This window comes from Leucoraja erinacea, unplaced genomic scaffold, assembly GCF_028641065.1.
Source record: "Leucoraja erinacea ecotype New England unplaced genomic scaffold, Leri_hhj_1 Leri_105S, whole genome shotgun sequence".
In the NCBI taxonomy this organism is placed as follows: Eukaryota; Metazoa; Chordata; class Chondrichthyes; order Rajiformes; family Rajidae; genus Leucoraja; species Leucoraja erinaceus.
In genome coordinates, this window is record NW_026575297.1 from 210,607 (window position 1) to 223,062 (window position 12,456).

The following is a 12,456-nucleotide window of genomic DNA, read 5'->3' on the forward strand; positions in this document are numbered from 1 at the left end:
GCGGGTGTATGCTGTGATCCCTTCCGTCAATCCCGTTAAGGTTTCCTGGATCTTGAGGTTTGTCCCCATATGTTGCCAAATGCATTGGTTTACGCTGGGCACCTGTAATGCCTCACCGTTGCCAGGTGGCAGATGTCTGGCCAGTCTCTGTAAATATTTCTTGTTGACGTTTGTGGCCAGACATATAGTAATACTATTGCCATCCTGGATCCAAGTCTACCCATGTTTGACTTGGTTAAAGTAATCAGCCACCATGTCCAGCAGAGTCCCTGCTGTGTTAGGATCATGGGATGCTGTATTACCAGGCTCTGGCCCATCAGGGTCCTGCATACTCTTTTTTAGAGTTAGAGATCTCTAGGGTCCCGCACGGGGTACCCATGTGGAGCTTAACTGCTGCCCACTTGTCTTTTGTTCTGCGGACCCCTCTTGCAGGTCAGCCCAGAACTGACCCACAGTGCTCCCCTCTGATGGGGTAGAAGCATTGTGCAGCCCTCAAAGAGGTACTGCTGTGGGTTTATCACATTGGAGCAAGGCTCCATACACCGCTTCTTCCCGCTCCAGCGCTCTCGGGCGCTGGTTGCCGGCGGTTATGCAAAGTCGGACCCTTCTGAGTCCACTACCTTGTTTGATTTGTGTCTAGCCTTACCGCTCGGCCGCATGGATCTGGCCGGTGCGGGGCCGACATCGGGCACAGCTGATCCCACTACGGTTGATCCAAGTGCTGCTGGCTGCTGCTGGCTGCTGCTGGCTGCCCGCTGTTCCACGGTCCTCCTTCTCCAGCTTTGTTCTTCCTTCCGTGGAGTGGATATGGCCGGTGTGGAGGACGTCTGGCACAGCTGATTCCATCTATTCCATTTTTTTAACCCGGCTCCAACGCTCTCAGCGCTCCTGGCTGCTCCTTTATCTCAGACCCCTGGGACCGACCCCCGTACTGACGGTACTGGTCCCTTGCGGTCGTTGCAGCCGGTCAACCCCACTCTAATGCCCTCAATTCTGGGCACTCCTGCTTATATGGTCCTTAGATCAGGGACATATAAGATATTAAAACTGATAATAACAGCTGCTATAGTTGATCTTAGCCAAAAGGCCCAAGAAGCGATATCTGTAACTAAAAAACCCGCTGGGACCGACCCCGGTACTCACATTACTTGTCCCTCGTGGTCGATTGCAGCCAGTCAACTGCACTGCAAAGTCCTTGGCCTCGGCGCTGGCCGTTAGTGCTGCTGCCGAGAAATGAATTTTTCCCCTCGTGCTGGAGCGAAGTTGGGCACAGGTGTTTTCCCTCTCCGGGAATCGATGTGCCCATGCTGCTCCTGCCGCTGCCGGCTGCCGCTGCTGCTCCTGCCGCTGCCGCTGCCCTGCCGCTGCCGGCTGCCGCTGCTGCTCCTGCCGCTGCCGGCTGCCGCTGCTGCTGCCGCTGCCGCTGCCGGCTGCCGTTACTGCTCTCCTGCCGGCTGCCTGCACTCCGCGGTTCTCCCGCCGGCATTCTGCAGCTTACATGGACCCGGTCCATGTGTGCACCTAAAGGGTAAGTGGAAGGAAACGCAGAATCTCTTACCTGCTGTTCCCGACTTTTCATTCTCCCGCTGGTGAACGTCGTTCCCTGCGTGTCGGTTTCGAGCCGCTCGGACCGCCGGTGTTCACGGGCCTGGTCCTTCGTGGCAGATCCGCAGCCGGTAAAATCCGGCTGTTCCTAGGGACCCCTTGGACCAACCCCGGTGCTTACCTTTTGAAGAAGGTTTTCGGCCCGAACGTCCCCAGTTCCTTAGCTCCATTAGTGCCGCTGCACTCGCTGAGCGTTTCCAGCCCTGCTGTGTACCCCGGGTACTTACAGCGCTGGTCCGTGCTCTCTGTCCTGCTGCCTCCGCGCTGGCCGCTAGCGACTGCTCCCAAGCCAGTCTCGCTTGAGACTGGCATACGGGACCTCTTTGCTTTGCTTCCCGCCCGGCCGAGAAGTGAATTTTGCCGGTGCGGGAGCGAAGTCGGGCACAGGTTTTTCCCCTCCAGGGAAACTCGTGCTGTTGCTGCTGCCGGCTGCTCGCACTCCACGGGTCTCCCCGCCAGCTTTCCGCAGCCTCCTAAAAGGTAAGTAGAAAAAAGGAACGCAGAGTCTCTTACCTGCTGTTCCCGACTTTCAAATTCTCCCGCTTGGGGAACGTCGTTCCCCCCTGTGTGACTCGTTGCAATGCGTGTAGCGATATGACACGCATGCGTGGAAGCGGGGTTCTTCATGAAGTCACTCACGTGACTCCGAAGTAAAATAGCATGACCTTTTAGCAAAATGGCAAAAGGCAGATTTAGGCACTCGATCGTGAAAAAGGCATTATCTTGGTGAAATCATCAAAAAAGGCATGAAAAGGCACATGGCATTGATGGCATAATCCTGGCTCTACAGATTACTATCTAAATGGTGTCAAGGTGGGAAAAGGGCATGTACAATGGAATCTGGGGGGTCCTTGTTCATCAGTCAATGAAAGTGAGTTTGCAGGTACAGCACGCAGTGAAGAAAGTGAATGGCATGTTGGCCTTTATAACAAATTCATTCACCTTGGAACATGGCACTGCACTGGTAAAGAGGCAGATAGAACAGGCGATTGGCCTACTTCCAGCTGATGCTCTAACAACCTTCACTGCGTTTGTATGGGAAATCAATGATTTTGGGTAAGAAACGGTAAGTGGAAAAGGAACCACACACAATATGAATGGCATTCTTCTTCAGTGGAGCCCACCTCTACCACCTCTGAGTCAACCCAGTCATCGCAGTCTGTGCCCAGTGCAAGAGATAGATGACGATCTGTCCAGCCGCCATCTCCTCGCATCAAGAAAAATCTTACTGCAAAAAGGTTGATCTTCTGGACAGACATTATCGATCAGTCCAAAGTTCTGCAAGAACACTTGACCTGGCATTTCGTGTGATGAAATTGCGGATTCATCTAAGAGGATCTTTCCTGGATGGACAGGCTGCAACACTCTTCTACAGAATGATATTCCAGGAACGTGTAACATCCGCTATCTACCAATTATAGATGCTAGTCCAAATGAGTATGACACAGTCTTCACCTTTCTTGAGAAGTCTCTTCAAATTTCCGATGCCTTGAAGCAAGAATAAGTGGTTCTAGTGTTTGATCAAGCCATATACTCAAAAGCACAGCAATCAGATGGAGTAATGAGACATTTTCTGATCGGATAGTTCTCCGTCTTGGTGCCTTTCACACTTCTTTAACCATTGTATTGGTAAACGATTCAGAGATGCAGGTCTTGAGAACTTGGTGGTAGAAGCAGGGATCGTTACACAGGGATCTTTGAATGGCGCAATGACCGGGCATCACTAAAATCGAAGTGTCCGCATGCACAAGTGTTCCAGGAGATGTGAAGAAATGGCAGGAAAAGACCAGATGTCGCAAGGAAGTGTCCGCATGCACAAGTGTTTGGTGGAAGCAATGGAATGTGTCTGCTGGCAGAGCTTCCTTGAATCCCTTACTGAAGAGGATAAACATCAAGCAGAAACATTGATGAGCCAACTGAATGCATCCTTTCCAAAAGAGGCTTTCACAGAACTTGTATCGTCAGATGAATTTCACAAGATGACTACAAGATGACTACAACAGTCAGGCGAATAATCCAACATTCAATGTATGGTCTTCTTACATTGAGATGGTAGATGTGATGCTACTGTTGCTCAGAGCAACCAGAGAAGGGAACTGGAACTTGCATCTCTCGGCTGTGAAGTCATTTCTTCCATGGTAGTTTGCCTATGATCACATGAACTATGCCCATTACCTGCCAGCTTACTGGCTTGAGATGTGTGACCTCCCATCATCTCATTCTGCTGTCCCCAAGAGTTCATGAAAGGTCATTTTGCTGAACAGAGGCAAGCTGATCATGGATTTTCACAAGTAGCATGTGATCAAGCCATAGAGCAGACCTGCAACCAAGACACAAAAACAAAAGGAGGCATAGTGGGATTTTCAACTCACAAAGGAGCTGTCTCAAGATGGATTTTGTCACAACCCGAAAGAGCCGCTATTTCCAGGAGATGTGAAGAAATGGCAGGAAAAGACCAGATGTCGCAAGGACGTGCAGCAGTCGCGAATAAAGAGAGATGAAGAGGATGTTTGCAAGGTTATATCTGTCCTTGAGTCTATCATTAATCCATTTGAAGACATCCAAGACCAATTGGTCCACATAGCATCTGGATGTGTTGCATCCAAGGATGTAGCTGAGGATTACATCACTGCGTGGGAGAAGGGAGATGCAGCTTTCATCACATACTCCAAAGATTATCTCCAGGGCAGTGAAGAAATGTTCAAGCCACTAAAGAAGGAGAAATCAAAGACTTTCCAGTCAATGAATGTCAACTCAGTCTAAAATCAAAGGAAAGGAAGTGGTGTTAAAGGCTGACGGAAATCTGTTTCCCAGACTAGTGATCATCGCTAATGTATCAAAGCTCGATATCCGTAACATGCTGACATACAACTTGGGCCCTCTTTCACTCTCATTTGCACATCCAGATGGGTCATTTAACAAAACTGCAAAATCATCCTTGATGCACTACATCGAATCGCAAGTACAACCATTTCCACAAGATGAGATTCTGCCAGGGAGCATCTGGATTGTAGACGGCATGGCTATGGTCCAATAACTGTCCCTGAGAAGTATTCCATCAACATTTGGCAAGCTTGCTGATCATCATCTGAAACAAATCGTTCAGTTGGCTCTTGGTGTCTGGAGTAATGTTATTCACTTTGTAGTTGATACCTACAAGAACGAAAGCATCAAGAATGCTGAGAGAGGGAGACGCTCTGTTGCTGGAAGCTTAATCACCAAAATCTACAGTGAAGATCAGCAACCATCAATGGAAGAAATTTCTTGCATGTGGTGACAACAAATCAGAGCTTATCAGGTTCCTTTTTCAAACTTGGCAGAACAAACCATCTGCATACCCGAAGAATGTGACAGTGTTTGTTGCTCATGATGTGAGATGTCACGAGTTGACAGCTGACAATGGGCAAACGAATGCTCGCCTGGTACCAGAACTGGAGTGCAACCAAGACACTCGTCTTTTCCTTCATTGTCAGTATGCTGCTATTCATTAACCATCAATTATTGCATACTGGAAGAGGCAACAGTAGAAGGAAAATGAGTCTATCAAAGATTAGCTCACATCTGGGACCAGCTGTCAGCAAAGCTTTGATATCTTTGCACTGTTTCACAGGCTGTGATTCAGTTCGCTCATTTCATGCAAAATCCAAATCCAATGCCTTCAAGTTGCTTGTAAGTGACACAGCTACCCAGGCCACCCTTCATGAAATGGGAAGCTCATTCACAGTCAGTGATAAATTGGTGAAAGGTGTAGAGACATTTGTTTGCAAGTTGTATGGGCAGGGTTGTGAGAAAGTAGATTAAACTAGATACAACCTGTTCCTTATGTGAACAAAATCAGAGGCACGTCTTCCACCAACAGCAGACTATCTCAGAATGCATGTAATGAGAGCAAATTACCAGGCTGCTGTACATTCAAAGTGTCTGGAAGAGTTTCCACAAATTCCCAGTCCAAAGGGACATGGGTGAAACTTTGTAGGTGATGAATTGGAAATTGACTGGGTTGATCTGCCACCAGCCCCAAGCACGTTGCTAGGATTAACATACTCTTCATGCAAGAAAACAAGCTGTGAGAAATCAAGTACAGGGAGAGAAAGATGCTCATGTCAACAGCATGGTGAGCCATGTACAGATTTGTGTGTGTTGACTGCAGAAACTCTCTTACTGCAAAAGATTTGTAATCTGATGAAGAATATTCAGATGAAGATTAGATGGAATGTAAACAACAAAATTGGGGAAGTAAATTATTATATAAAGATTGCTTTTAATGTGAGGTGTTTTACTGTTTATTTGGTCAAATTATTTAAACAATGAGTGAATTACTTATGATTATGACGTGCTGGTGAATGGCAGTGCCTCAGTCCACCCACACATCCACACACACATCCATCCACACACACTTCCATCCACACATACGCACATAAATCCATCCATATACACATCCATGCACACATACACACACATACATCCATCCACACATACATACACACACATACATCCATCCACACATACATCCATCTGCATGTACACCTGCATGCACACATCCATCCACACACACATACATCCACACAGCTATAGATACATGTTTGACAGGTACACACATACACAAACTACAGATACACAAACAATGCAACACTTTTGCGGTTCTTTTAGGTTAAAGGTAATAGCCCTTATTTGCAAAGGCGCCATGGGGGGGGTCTCTAACATAAATATAGGCTCATTGTAACTTAAAATGAATACTCATCGAGTAAACATCCAAGCATTCGATTCTTGATCAGGATGTGACACATACATCAGAAATAAGACTTTTTACTCTTGCAGATCCGTCCCCCAGCCTGGCGCTACCCTAGACCCACTATGGCCGTGATCCCCACACTGGCAGTCAGTGGGGTTCAGTAAACAGGGGAACCAACAGGATCTGTCCTGACCCTTTAATTAGGCGGGTTCATGAACCGGTAAAACCTGGGACCTCTGCGGCAGTCTCATTACATTTCCTATTAAAGCGACTGGAAGATGCCTAGCAGGTCTGCCCCCCAGCCTGGCCTTGGCCCAGTCCCACAACTGTCATGACCTCCACTCTGCACACTGTCAGTCAGTGGGGTTCAGTAAATGGGAGAACCCACAGGAACTGCCCTCACCCATTAATTAGGTTGGTTCAGGAGCCAGACCTCTATGGCAGTCTCATTCAAACTACACACTCACAATTATTTTAATTATATTATTTTTATATAATATAATAACATAATTATATATGATTACAGTCAAATTCACATCATATGTATAAATATGGTATAATAATATGGTTTAAATAGACTGCAGCACGGAAATAGGCTCCCCATGGTATAATATGGGCATTGGACACTAGATGACGCTTACTTTTTTTATCTCATTTTCTAATCAGTTTAATTTATTAATGTGCAACTTTTGGCACTGACGAGTTATGATTTCCTTCTCAATTATATTTTATCTAAATCTCTGCAAAATTTAATGTAGATCTGAGACATGGGTCACGAAGGGTTTCGGCTGAAAACGTTGCCTATTTCCTTCGCTCCATAGGGGGTTGCACGTAAGGTCACTGGGTCATAGGGTTTGATGCACGGAGCCGCTCAATCCATCTGGAGGACATCCGTAAATTCCGGTATATGTTATTAATGCAAGAAACGCGTACTTTCCTACCTGTTAAAAACCGCCAAAATGTTGAAATTTTGCGCTGAAAAAAATTGTGGAAGTCGGGGTAAGTGTGAGAGACATGTACCCAACTTTAGAATTCCAAAAGTGAAGCGAAATGAAGGTAAAGAGAAGCGAGAGCTGAAGGGACAACAGCAGCTAAAGTGCTTGGTAAACATTGGCCGTGCAGATATCGGAATTGAAAATATTGGGAATTATCGCGTTTGCTCACTGCATTTCATCAAGGAGGGCATTATTTGTGGTTTTTCTTGATTCCTTTGGTATCTAAAAACCCTCAGAAGTGATAAATCTGGCTGTAAATTTTTCTTCAGATGTGTTTTCATTTTGTATGTAAAAACCCATTTGGGAACCATGGGCGATTTAAAAAAATTACAGCCAGATTTATCACTTCTGAAACTTTTTAGATGACAAAGGAATCAAGAAAAAACACAAATAATGCCTTAGTTGATGGAATGCAGTGAGCAAACGGCCAATGTTTGCCATGCACTCTGGCTGTTGTTGTCCCTTCAGCTCTCGCTTCTATCTACCGTAATTTCTCCTCACTTTTGGAATTCTGAATTAGTCTCTCACGCTTATCCCGATTTCCATAATTATTTACAGCGCAAAAATTGACAATTTCAGCGGGTTTTAACGGGTCCGCTACGCTGGAAACAATGGTAAGTGTTTACCTGCAGTTCATCGCGTGTACTCCATTTGGAGTAGCGTAACAACATATAACCATATAACAATTACAGCACAGAAACAGGCCATCTCGGCCCTACAAGTCCGTGCCGAACAACTTTGTTTTCCCTTAGTCCCACCTGCCTGCACTCATACCATAACCCTCTATTCCCTTCTCATCCATATGCCTATCCAATTTATTTTTAAATGATACCAATGAACCTGCCTCCACCACTTCCACTGGAGGCTCATTCCACACCGCTAACACTCTCTGAGTAAAGAAGTTCCCCCTCATATTACCCCTAAACTTCTGTCCCTTAATTCTGAAGTCATGTCCTCTTGTTTGAATCTTCCCTATTCTCAAAGGGAAAAGCTTGTCCACATCAACTCTGTCTATCCCTCTCATCATTTTAAAGACCTCTATCAAGTCCCCCCTTAACCTTCTGCGCCCCAGAGAATAAAGACCTAACTTATTCAACCTATCTCTGTAACTTAGCTGTTGACAACAGTACGGGTCATGGGTCGTTCGAATTGAATAGCATTCAAACTTACTCGTACATTTCCCTCTTTATTGCATTCGCATTTTTTTGTAATTGTGATTGACAATGCAAATACGTTAATAGGAGATTTGGAAAATATGAGCCAAAATATTTTCCAGAGGCTGTTGGACTAACGTGTTGGACAAAGTGACATGAATGTTGAAGGCGGGTGAAGGAATTTCTTGCAGTTTCCGGGATTGCTCTTCACCGTCCGCCTCCGTCGCATAAAAGCGGCTGCTGCTGCACCTCACTTCTCTAGTTTCGGCCAGAGAGAGGAGAAAAGAGCGGTTCCCGGGCCTCTCCGACATGGCTGAGAACCAGAAGGGGGAAGATGTCGGCGATTCCGGCGGAGGAGGCGGGGGAAGTAACTCCACCCCGCCTAAGGCGAGGCCGGCGCCGGATAAGGGAACGGCGGTAAAGAGGCGGCGGCAACGACAACAACAACAGCCGCAGCCCCAGCCTGAGCAGCGGCGCAAGAAAGTGTTGGTTCGCCCCACCGTTACCGAGCGCGTCCTCTCGGTGGCGGCGTCCAACATGGAGCGACGCGGTATCTCGCTGGCCGCCCTGAAGAAAGCGCTGACGGCCATGGGCTATGACGTGAGCCGCAACAACAACCGTGTCAACCGGACGGTGCGGCAGCTGGTGCAGGGGGGCTCGCTGGTGCGGACCAGCGGCACCGGTGCCTCCGGCTCCTTCAGATTCAACCGGACACCGGCGCCCAAGCGGGAGAAGAAAACGGGGGTGGCCCGCAGGAAGGCGACGACCAGGAAAAAAACGAGGTCGCGCAAGCCCACCGCCGCCCATTCCAAGAGGTCGCCGCCCAGGAGGAGGGGCCCGAAGCGCCAAACTAAAACGCGCAGGACCGTCGCCCGACCCTTCAAACGCCGCCCCAGAGCGGGCGTCCGTCCCCGCGCTAAGGCCCGGGCCCGTCTCCAGCCCCGAAGAGGTGGACCCCGGCCAGCGCGGGACTACCGCCGCCACCGGTCGGGTCGAGGAAGAAAGGCGGCCCGCGGACGGATCAAGCGGCCGGCGGGGCGCCCACGTAAATCCGGACCCAGGCGCCGGTAGAAGGAACCGCCCTCGCTTGTTGACGGTGTCGCCTTGAAGGGGTTGAATGTACCGCTCTATTATAAAACGGCTCTTTTCAGAGCCACCAAACAATCAAGGAAACAGCAAATCCGTTCCAGGAGAGGACGACATGTAACTTCTATTCTATCTGCCTAAGATCTAACAACCTGTAGATTTAATATCAATTTCGCCACAAAGCCCTCCCAACATAATTTAAAAGTAGTCACTGAGTTGCAAAGCTTCGATTCCATACCTACATTACCAACTAATCAAATTGTGTAATCAAATCCATTCATTGTTTTATTCGCCCGGTGCATTTGAAGATTAGGTGATTATCTTTGCTACAGTTTTTATTTAAGACCTTAATTACATCCCTTAATTTAACACGTCAATTATATCCATGAATTACTGATACTAAACTAAAGAGTTAAGATCAGAATGGAAGAACAGCAACGCAATGGGGTGACTTTAGATATGGTTCCAATTTCAACATGTGCAGAGCACAAATAAATGTTTAGGAAATAACTGCAGATTCAAATCGAAGGTGGGCACAAAATGCTGGAATAACTCGGCGGAGCAGGCAGCATCAATAGAGAGAAGGAATGGGTGACGTTTCGGGTCGAGACTCTTCAGACAAAGAAATGTTTGACGTTACCGGGGACAAGATTTATATTCTATTGATTGTACATCGAATGTCAAGCCAAGGAAGATTTTTGACTTGAAGCGTTGATTGTTTCTTTTTCGACGCTGCCGACCCGACTGTCCAACGTTTTGTAATTTTCAGTGTTTTGACTTTCATTGTAGCCAATTGACACCGACAAAGTTATTGATCAATTAGTTTTATTTATGATCCGAATGAATCTCAAATGGCAGCTTTAGACGGAGCCTCTACTTGGACCTGATACTTTGTGACCGCTTTCATCCCTTCCGAGACGGCGGATATCGACAGTTACCCAGGCAGCAGGAGGCGGATGGAACTCTGAATCTCCCGGGAGGGGATGGTCTGGCGGAGGGTGTAATGTACCAGACGAGAAGCCTTGAAGGAGAGGCGCTCGAAAATGTCTGGCTAACGAGTTCATGGCACTCATGGTCAAAGATCTTTGCTCATGGTCTTGGAGGAGAAGCACGTGGTGGGGTGGACTTATTTCAGCACCTGGTAGCTCAACCTCATGGTGGCTCTTCTTTGAAATGACGCATTTCGAACTCACTCCCAAGTTACTTGTGGAAACAGCGACACCACTACAAAGTATTCACGACTGCCCAATTCCAAATCAAATCCCGAGGAAGTATCAGGTCAATGCCACACCGTCACCTCTCTGATGAGGAATGGGTAATCGCTAATTTCAATTGATTGCTCCTTGTTCACCTGCACCAATCACAACAGTTTCCTTTTAACACTGGGCGGAGAAGAATCTTGTTATTTAATATCCATATTAAAACTTCATCTACCATGACAACCGCGTTCAAATTCATTGATTTCAATTGAAAAAAAAAACCCTAAAATAAATCTTTGGTGAGCCTCGAGATATTGAAATTCAACTATCCTCGAAAAGAAAAGGAATATCGATGCCAAAAGAAAGGCTTCTCCAACAACGTCAAAATGCATAAATACAAACCACAAGGTAGATGTTTTTTGCCCGGTGATGAGACAAAATTAGCATTGACCCCTCCACATTATTTAGGATACCGGATTGGTTATATTTTTGATTTAGGTTTACTTGTATTACTATTGTGTTGAATGAATTCCTTTGTTTACATGTCATCAGTCAAATCAGATAAAACTATAGAATCAGATAAAACTATACACTCAAGCCAAACTCAAGTACAATAAGTGGGGCAAGGGGAAATGGGCCAGGTGCCGCTCCAAGAGGCCGAACGCAGGGATTGGACGTAATCTGCAGCAGCACGGAGCTGCTAGGAGTACCGGTGGAGGACATCAACATCATCACCAGGGAAAGTCGCGCCGCACCTCCCGCATCTGCACTCCTACGTCCGCCCGCTCGCCCAGTACCTCGCGAGAGAAGTGAAAATCTGCCCACCCGTCCGCCTCTGATGAGGACATCACATGGAGGCTTTCCAAATTTAACCACGCCCCTCCCCACAGAGAGGCACCAGGCGGTCGGAGGCGTAAGTACCGAAATCATAACACCGAACACAACCTCAATGACAGGGAAAAGTCGCGCCGCTAATTTGATTCTGCCACTTACCAAACAGAGAAGGCGTACGCTCGCTCCAAAATGCATCCCGTACAGTCCCCAAGGACGGACTGTTACACGCGCGACCAAGACGGAAATGCATGGTCCCAAAATCATCACGAGCCGGCTCTGGGCAGGAGGCCGGTCCGATAGAGAGTATAACATCCCCGGAATCTGATCATCATCAACAACTCAAGGTGACGCGCTCGCAGGCCCGGCCGAACGCATGATTGGAGAGCACGGAGCTGCTAGGAGTACCGGTGGAGGACATCAACATCATCACCAGGGAAAGTCGCGCCGCACCTCCCGCATCTGCACTCCTACGTCCGCCCGCTCGCCCAGTACCTCGCGACCAAACGTGGTCGATTGAGGCGTACGGCCGCGCGAGGCTGGTCCCAATTTGAACCGCGGAGGCGTATAGTCCCGAAATCATACTCACCGAACGGCTGGGCAGGAGGCGGGCCGACTGAATTTGGACATCGCACGGCGACATCATCACACAACGGCACGACAGGCGGTAACGTCATCGCGCGATGCCACGCGCTAGGCGTACGCTGTCAAGGCGCTGTGTACGACGTCAACACACCCTCAATGTGCCTGCGGGGCCGACAGGCCGTTGGCGCGTGGGATTTTCGGAGAGTACATGACTTTTGGAGCCCCGCGCGATCTCGGGACCAGCCCCGCGAGGCCGTTCCCACCCTCCC

At 48.0% G+C, this 12,456-nt stretch overlaps 1 protein-coding gene and 1 pseudogene across 1 annotated transcript; one reads left to right on the plus strand and one right to left on the minus strand.

Annotated features, from left to right (window-relative positions):
- Positions 1-995: 995 nt before the first annotated feature.
- On the minus strand, positions 996-1,100 carry LOC129715222 (U2 spliceosomal RNA; annotated as a pseudogene).
- A 6,112-nt stretch (positions 1,101-7,212) lies between these two features.
- LOC129715219 (histone H1.11R-like) lies at positions 7,213-11,165 on the plus strand. The gene has a single exon (XM_055665080.1). It carries the CDS (start codon positions 8,796-8,798, stop codon positions 9,555-9,557), a length of 762 nt encoding a protein of 253 aa, XP_055521055.1. The 5' UTR covers positions 7,213-8,795; the 3' UTR covers positions 9,558-11,165.
- Positions 11,166-12,456: the final 1,291 nt, after the last annotated feature.